This window comes from Penicillium paradoxum, assembly GCF_028828445.1.
Source record: "Penicillium paradoxum strain IBT 22861 chromosome Unknown utg000007l_segment0_segment0, whole genome shotgun sequence".
Taxonomy (NCBI): domain Eukaryota; kingdom Fungi; phylum Ascomycota; class Eurotiomycetes; order Eurotiales; family Aspergillaceae; genus Penicillium; species Penicillium paradoxum.
Genome location: NW_026643185.1, coordinates 6225018 through 6234015, shown reverse-complemented (window position 1 = coordinate 6234015; position 8998 = coordinate 6225018). Strand labels below are relative to the sequence as shown.

Here is an 8998-nt window from a genome sequence, read left to right as displayed (position 1 = left end):
CCGTAGTATAGCTTTAGTATTAAAGTATATTATATAGGGTAGATCTTATAGTATCTCGGTATAAGGATTAGCTAGTATATCTATTATCCTACTATACCTACTATCGTAAAGGGTCCTATATAGTAGTTATCTAGCTTTTTATACGGTCGTCCTAAGTTAATATACTTATTTCTTAGTATAACCTATTATCCGATTATAAAAGACTTCTCTATATATTTCCTATTATAAGCTCGCTTTATTATAGTTTTCGACTCTTCTAGGCGCTTTCTTAATATTTCTTATATCTTTAGTATTTCCTTTACGCGGCTTTCGGCGTTATCGTAGATTTCTATCTTCCTATCTAGTACTAACGTTCTTAGTTCCGGTCGGAATCCTAGTAATACTTCGGCCGGGGATATTTTTAGTACGCTATAGGTAGTAGTATTATAAATAATCTATATAAGGGGGATCTATCTTATCTAGTCGTCCTAGCACTAGCTTACTATATTACGTAGGTAATACTTAATACTCTAGTTTTATCTCTCCGTCTACCTATTAGTTTATAGATAATAGGCTATTAATAGTCTACGTCTTATAGTAAGGAGATAATAGAAATAGCTCTAGAATTTTAATATAAAGATAGTATCTCTATTACTAACGAGGTTTTCTAATATTCCCTATAGGGGTATAACCTTTTTATAAAATAAGGTTATAAGTTCTAGTAAGTCTACGTCTTTAGTATAGGAAATATAGAGGGAATATTTTAAGAATAGATCGACTACGACTATAATTATATCGTAGGTCTTCCCCTCCTATTTTAAGGGTAGTAGGCCTATAATAAAGTCTACGCTTATCTACTAGCCTAGTCTCTCTAGTACTAGTAATAGTTTAAGTAGTCTATATAGCTTATAGCGTTTAATAGTATTAGACTAGTAAATCTAGTATATAAGGATATAGTCCTATATATCCTTAATAAGGGTTTTCTACTAGTATTTACGTCTAATAGCCTATAGCGTTTTTTTCCTCGTATAATAGCCTACCTATAGATCGTCGTAGTAGATCCTTATAATTTCCTAGTAGATTACGGGTTCGCCTTCGGGAATATAGACGTAGTTATTATATCTTAGTAGTCTATTCTAGCTCCTTACGCTCTATCGTATCTTCGGGGGTTATTTAAAGTCGCCGGTTTCCCGTACCCTTCTAAGCGTATTCCTATAGAACTTATTCTTCGCCTATATCTTAAGTATAAGTTCTACTATAGTTTCTAGCGGCTCGTAGGTATATACGGTTTCTCCTTTAGCTACTTCGCGTACCTCTTTTTAACTCGGTAGTCTATTCGTCGCGGGCTTAGTAGAGATCTTTACGCGTACTATAGTTATTATAACGCCTAGGTATATCGTATCCCGTAGATCCCTTTAGTAACTAGCGCCTTTACCGATAGTCTCCTTAAATCTCTATATAAAGATATTACGACTTATAACGTTCGGTAGCTCGTCTACTATATAGTTAGGTCGTCTATTAGGAGCGTTTACGGGGTTCGTTTTCCTTAGGCGGAATATAATAACGAAGTTAAAACCTACGAGGTATTCTACCTAGCGTACCTAGCGTCTCGTAAGCTCCTTAGTCGTTATAAATTAGACGAGATTAGTATAATCCGTTATTATTACGATCGGGTACTTATTTCCTTTAAGGAAATAGCGCTATTCCTTAAACCCTATAAAGATTACTAATATTTCTTAGTCGCCGACCTAGTAATTTCTCTTTACTATTAGTATCTTCTAGGAGTAGAAGGCGATAGGGTACTAGTATCTATCTTTATAGAGCTATAATATAATTACGTAGATAGCGGCTCCTAATATATCCGTTTCTATTATAGTTTTTAATATAGCGTCGAAGTATATAAGTATCGGCGTAGTCTAGAAAGCGGTCTTAGTCCTTTTAAAAGCTTCTCGCGCTTCTTCTATAAAGATAAACCCTTCCTAGCGCTTATTTCTTCCCTTCTTTTATACGTCTAGCCCCTTAATTAGATCGTTAAGGGGGGCGCTAATTATTAACTATTTCCTAATAAAATATCGGTAGAAGTTAGTAAAGCCTATAAACTACTATACGTCGAAGATATAGGTTAGCTCTAGCTACTAGCTTATCGTCTCTACTTAGGTAGGGTCTATAGTAACTCCGTAGCGGGAGACGATAAAGCCTAAGAAGTTAACTCTCTCTACGTAGAATATATACTTACTAGATTTAATAAATAACCTCTACTTAATTAGGCGTTCTAGTATTTCTTAGACGTAGTATACGTAGATCTCCTTATCCTTCGAGAAGATTAGTATATTATTAAGATATACTACTAGGTAGACGTTAATAAGTCCTACTAAGGCTCTATTAACGTACGTCTAGAAGGTAGCGGGAGTATTCGCGAGTCTAAACAGTATTACTATATATTTAAAATATCTATAGCGGTATCTAAACGCTATTTTCTACTTATCTCTCTATTTTATATAGATCCTATAGTAGGTATCTTATAGATCTAGTTTAGTATAGATCTATACTCCTAATAATCTTACTAGGGACTTATTAATTAGTAGTAGAGGGTAGCGGTTCTTAATAGTAATCGCGTTTAACTCTCTATAGTCTACGTAGAGTCTAAGCTTACTATCTTTCTTCGGTATAAAGAGGATAGGTATACCTAATTAACTCTTTAAATATTAGATCTAGCCTTTTTTAAGGTTCTCCTTAATATACTAGCGGAGGACTTCTAACTCCTTAGCGGATAGTACGTATACTAGCCTCTAAGAGGGTATCTTACCTAGTATTAGCTCGATTATATAGTTATACTCTACGTAGGTTAGAAGGGCTATAATACCTTCTTTACTCGCTATAATAGCTAGATCTTAATATTCTAGCGGGAGTTTAGTTAGGGGTTATACTAGATAGGAGGTCCTATCCGAGCTTTATATTACCCTTAGTATTACTATAAACTCCCTAGTAATCTTATCGACGTCTAAGCGTAGCTTTCTAAGTATACCTTATAGTCTTATTTCTTCTTTAAAGTCTTCTAGCGGGAGGGTTTTAACCTCTAGCGGGGCTATATTTCTATACGCCTACTTACTAGTTACCTAGTTAATATCCGGATTTACTAATCTAAGCTAATCTATTCTTAGGATTATATCGTAGATCGTTATATTTATAGCTTTATAGGTTATTTTAATAACTCTACGGGTTCTATTCTAGTCTATTAGACTAAGCTATACTTCTCGGCTTCTATATAAAGAGATCTTACGCCTATCTATAGCTTTTACTAGGCGGGTACTTATTATATATATCTCTTCTAGGTTCTCTTTTACCTATTTCTAGCTTACGAAGCTCTAGGTTACGCTACTATCTATTAGCGTCTTAGCTACCCCCGTTAGGGCTCTAGTCTTAACGTCTAATATTAGTACGTTATAGACGAGTACTCGGTATACTCCTTTATATTCTCTAAAGAGGACTATCCCTAATACTATAGGAGTTTATAGTATAGGGTTATCTATTTTTTTAACTCTTCCGCGGCTATAGCGTTTACTATAGCTTTCTTATAGTAGTCCTTTATATAGTAGCCCGGCTTACTATAGAAGTTATAGAATTTATTATCTCCGCTCTAGTCTCGTTTAGACCCTATAGTAGCTTTTCTACCCTCCGTAGTAGTTATAGCTTACTATACGGGGAAAGCGCTATTTCCCTTAAAGGGTCTTCTATTAGATCTTTATAAGTCTATAATATTTCTTAGCGCTATCTTCTTAGCCTCCCTAAGATATAATATCCTACCTAGTATTACTTTCTTAATTTAGTTATAGAAGGCTACCTAGTTATCCTATTAATCTATAGCGGGGGCTATAAACCTCTTTACTTTATCTTATATCTCCTTAACGATACCCGTCTCTAAACGGTCGATTCTTATCTATCTAGTTAGCGTATCTTTTAGGCGGTTATAGAGTCCGGTAAGCTTTAAGGTATATTAGTATATATCTTAATACTTAGCTTATATTATCTACTATTAGTCGTATTTAGCTTCTTATTATATCTTAATAGGGTCGGTAACCTAAGCGAGCGCCTATATTTTAAAGACTAACTAAGTAAATATCGTACCTAGATTATTCCTACGGTATTCTATCTATATTATATTAACCTTCGGCGCTAGGAACTCGGTTACTCGGTCTACCTTATATACGTCGCTAGCGAACTAATCGGGGTATCTATTCTAGAAGGCTTCCTAGTTCGACTTAAAGAGATTATATTCGCCCGAACTCTCGGCTCTATACGTTATTATATTATAGGGTATATATAGTTCCCTTACTTTCTTTTAATAGGATAGGTAGCCTCCGGCACTTCCTTATAATATAATTAGGTTTATACGGGTAGTATCGGGTAATTAGTAAGTAGTTTAGTTAGTAGTACTACCTAGCGAACCCTAACGGATCCTAGATCCTTATATTCTCGCCTATAGGATTACTACGTTTTCTTCTTCGTCCTATAGCTCCGCGCGGATCCTATTTTTCTCCTTTACTAGAGCTAGACGTCTTTTAAGGGTCTCTAACTCTTAGAGTTCCGCCTCCTTATCTACCTCGGTCGGGATTATCGGATCCGGTAGGTTTCCTCCTTAAGGGTTATCGTCGACTCCCTATATCTCTACCTCTTCTAGTAGGGGTTATAGGGGTCCTAGGACGTCGTTCGTTTCCGCGATCGGGGCTAAGGTTCCCCTTAGGCGGTCGCTCGTACATCGAGTCGTCGATATTACGTATTCCAACGGTCTAGTTTAATTAAGATTTAGCGATTAGAATATTAGGACCGGCGTGCTAGCGGGTCCTAGCAGGTAGTATAGAACTAGAGTGAAGGAATAGCAGGGTGCTAGTATATTCATAAACTAATCGCTAAAGAGCTAAGTTCCCCTAGCAGTCTCTATATAGATGACCTTTAGCGGGTCACGGGACTAGGTCACCTAACCCGGCAGGACTCAGTCTCCCTAGTGCGGTCTCTGGCGGGGGGTCATGCTACCCCTGCTAGGTCACGGGTTCTGGGTCACAGGACCAGGCGGGATCCAGCCTATGAGGCACTCTCCTAGCAGAGGGTCGTAACACAGTATTCTAGTCATCTAAAGGTGAAAGCTTCCAGGGTTCCCTCTAGGGCTAGAATGCCTCATTTTACAGGGTTTATGCCTTAGTTTAGACTAGTATTAATTAAAATACCTAAATTACTATAATAGAGGGCTTAATGAGAAGGTAGTAATATTCAAATGTAAAGCTATTCCCATATGTGCGCTATATAAATCCCTATATGTATATACCTATTTCTCGGTTATAATCGTCCCCCTCTGCTCTCCCTCTCTCTTCTCCCTCTCTCTTATTCTCTAATAATATTTTGTCAGTAAGTAGAAAGTATAAACCCGATAAGGGAAAAACTCGAGATCTATTAGCTCTATTTTGAGGTAAATACATTTTTAGGAGGTAGTCTTTCTTATAATGTATTTATTTGTTTACTTCTATAAGGCAAAGAAAAGAACTACCTACCTATACTCGGAGACTCCGGGGTACGTCTAGCCTCCGGAGGTGTAAGATACCCCTATTTAAAAAAAGATAGATAATTTTATCTTCATACGGTTTAAGATCAATGAATAGTCACACTATTATCGAGTGTATAGGTATAGAAATAAAAGAGAAATTGAAATTAGCATATAGGCTTCGAGAGTGCGGTGAGAAAGGCGGTAGGGTAGTATCCAATGAGAGGGTTATGTCCCGCGAGGCATACTTAGTCGCCCGTAGAGCCCTAACTACGGGCGACTAAGTATGCCTCGCGGGACATAACCCTCTCATTGGATAATATTGCCTCCACGACGTATAGAATCAATCTTACGTTCAAGGCAACGAGCACATCCACTGGAACAGCAGTCTTAGCAACCAAAGCAACATTTGACAAGCCCATGGTCTATATATTATTAGAGCACTCAGGGCTTGAATGTTGTTTGGCACTTTCCTCTTAAGGATGCTCGACAATACCACCATCTTTATATTCAGAGCCATTATCTGATATTAGACTCATTCTCTCGTGCATGTCTTTGCTTGGCCCACTTAGTCTCTCTTTGAGGGATATTCCCTCTCGGCAGAACTCGAAGATTTGCTTCTAGATAGGAGAAATCAGAATACTGGGCGTTGCGTTTTCTTCTCGTCCCTGAAGAGCAGATCATGCCCGCATTCCTCGGAAACGATGTCATCGGAGATTTCGTCACTAAACAAGGACTGGTTGGAATGTATATGACTTGATCCTCGCATTATATAGAATGTGGGACTTGAATGACATCTCTGGGGTTGGAATGAGGTAACAAAATTGAATCAGTAATTTCTCTCGATAGCTGTTGTTACGGTGTTATAGTGAAGTCAGCTTCTGTCCCGAGACCTTCAGGGCTAGATCGGGGTTTCTATATAATCCACCCAGTTCTTCATTCGCGATCACTTAAAAGAGCAAACTGCGACTTTGACTCTGTTTCTCGATACGGAGTACTCCGTAATGAGTACTGCGACACTGTTGCCTCTCGCAATGGGATAATTTCGAACTCCACGGGGTGCAGCATATATTTAGAACTGATCGCTGCAAGTATATTACAAGATAGCCAATCAGCAAAGATCTCCTTCTGATTCTATGTATCTCTACTCTGTATGTCTGACTCAGATTGAATCAAGTTAAGGTCTCGGCTGACCGCTATTAGACCCACGCAGAAGACAACCCCGCGACCAACGACTTTATACTGTGTACTTCTTACCTGAAGCCACCAAAGAGCCCAAAATGTCTACACCAAATTCTCTAGTCCTCGAGCCCGTGACGATCGAAGACCTCCCAGCCATCACAGAGCTATGGTTTACCGTCTTCAACGACCCTGGCATGACGCACCTCATGCCCAACACACCAGGGATACGCGAATGGTTCACCCAAGCCAACCGCACGGACATGCTCACCAAGCCGTACCAAAAATACCTTAAAGTCGTCGACCCAAATACCAAAGATGCTCAAGGTCGCTCGCGGATAGCCGCGTACGCGAAGTGGGATCTGGCCATGCCTGACGAGCGCGGGCCTCGGTTCCCGCCTTGGCACGGCGACATGCCTCAAACGGATTGCGAGAAATTCTTCGGGTCGCTGGAAAGTGAGCGTAAGCGGGTGATGGGGGATCGGAAGCATTATTGTGAGTACTCCGTACTTCTGTCGAATCTTCGGCGAGCTGCCTGCGGTATGACACCTTTGTTGACTCTCATACGGAGTAGACCTTGATATGCTCGGTACGCATCCTGACTACCGCTGCCGTGGTGCAGGCTCTATGCTTGTTCGCTGGGGCTGTGACATTGCGGACCGGGAGGGTGTTGGAGCGTATATCGATGCCAGTGAGGCGGGTGTCCCCCTGTATACGAAATATGGGTTTGTGGATCGCCGTGACCCCGCGCGGACAAGTGAGGTGACCCCAATGGCTCGAGTCTAGCGGAGAGATTGGCAGTGCCGACAGTCTAATCTACGTTTCGAGGTACGAGAGGTCTATCGGTCTTGCAGCCGTTTTTGAACGGTCTCGTATTCCCCGAGCGGTATACGACAGTCAGAATGAAACCTCAAGCAGCCATTGCTGGAAGATTCTTTAGCCGTAGCTCCGTGCTTTACGGAGTATTGTGCATTAGATTGAATGCCGATATGGTCTTGACCTGATTAGCACGGCTCTGGCTCGAAATTCTACACAAGTCCATGATCCAAGACATCTCAGCCCCTCTCGGCAGCATAAATGTACTCCGCATTCGCCGGCCGAGTCCTCTATCACACATATCACATTAAAAATAGAAATAGTAGTTCAACGACTTTGCAGATGTCAAGCCCGTATGCGCCAAGATCGCGAGTACCGGCCAAGTCCTTTTCCCCTCGCCAAGCATCTCCGCCTCGACAGCCCCCCGCGACTTCAAGCAATAAGCGACGTTCTTTGACACATGGGCAGATATCCTCCAATTCACAAGACGGCATGTATCTAATTTTAACTTGCCATGGCCCGGAGACCGACACAAGGTCTTGGCTATCACCAGTCACTGTATCACAGATGATCCCAAATTGCGCGGTTCTAAATATGGTATTGATGTGCGTCGCAGGGATCAAGGTGCAGATGGGCTTGGGAAACCTGCACCGTGGCCTGATCCCTGTCGCTTTTTCAGGTCCCAATTTCGGGTGCCGAGCTCCAGCGTATTGAGATACGGGCTGTTCGAAGGGGGCATCAAGATGTCCAAATACCTGGTGTATCGCTGCGGTTCCAGACGGCCGCAGATGATACCAAGATGAGACAACGATGTTTCCGGACGCGAGGGCGAGCGAGGATTATCCCCTACGTCATGCGGCTTCTCAATCTCCCAAACAAACGCCAAGTAGCTGGAACAGGGATTGGCCGCCACTTACCAAGCATCGTGGCCTCGACCATCGTCCTGTTGACGCTTAATCCACGCCAAGACATCCTCCACGGTGGACTCCATCCGATTATTCCGACTCAAGCCCGAGTCGCCGAGTTCCTCAGCGAATATCTTCGTTCTCTCTGTGTTGTACTCTATAATGGCCTGATGTACTCTGTACGTGGTACGGTTATGGGACCAAGATTGGACTCGGCATTTCCATTGGGGCGAGCTAACGGTCTTCGGAGGGAAACAATGCGTGGTGTGCCTCTGTCTGCTCCCTTGGCTGTGGAGATGATCATCCACTTCAGCCGGGGCCCCACTGCGTCGACCAGGGTGATTCGATCTCGTCACACTTGTTGACCGAGGCCAGTGAACCGAATTAATCATTCGACTTCTGGTTGGCGAATGTCTAGCCCGTGCCTGATCGCTAATGCACATGTATGATGCGGTCTGCGAACTTTTGCGGAGTTTACCATTGGCTCATTGCCAAAGTCCCAGTCGACGGTTTTAATTTCCTCTTCGGGTTCGCTTTCATACAATCGTATAAAGTGAGCCTGGGGCCGTTGGCCAAACCCCCTTAG

General features: G+C 41.7%; 2 protein-coding genes across 2 annotated transcripts; one reads left to right on the top strand and one right to left on the bottom strand.

Annotated features, from left to right (window-relative positions):
• Window positions 1-6792: 6792 nt before the first annotated feature.
• Window positions 6793-7477, top strand: N7457_009778 (GNAT family N-acetyltransferase; the record flags this gene model as incomplete). Its single annotated transcript, XM_057180821.1, has 2 exons — window positions 6793-7186; window positions 7266-7477. 2 exons carry the CDS (start codon window positions 6793-6795, stop codon window positions 7475-7477), a joined length of 606 nt encoding a protein of 201 aa, XP_057029207.1.
• A 649-nt stretch (window positions 7478-8126) lies between these two features.
• Window positions 8127-8498, bottom strand: N7457_009777 (uncharacterized protein; the record flags this gene model as incomplete). The annotated part of the gene is made up of 2 exons (XM_057180820.1): window positions 8127-8397; window positions 8425-8498. The coding sequence occupies 2 exons, from the start codon at window positions 8496-8498 to the stop codon at window positions 8127-8129; spliced, it is 345 nt and encodes a 114-aa protein (XP_057029206.1).
• Between the last annotated feature and the right edge of the window lie 500 nt (window positions 8499-8998).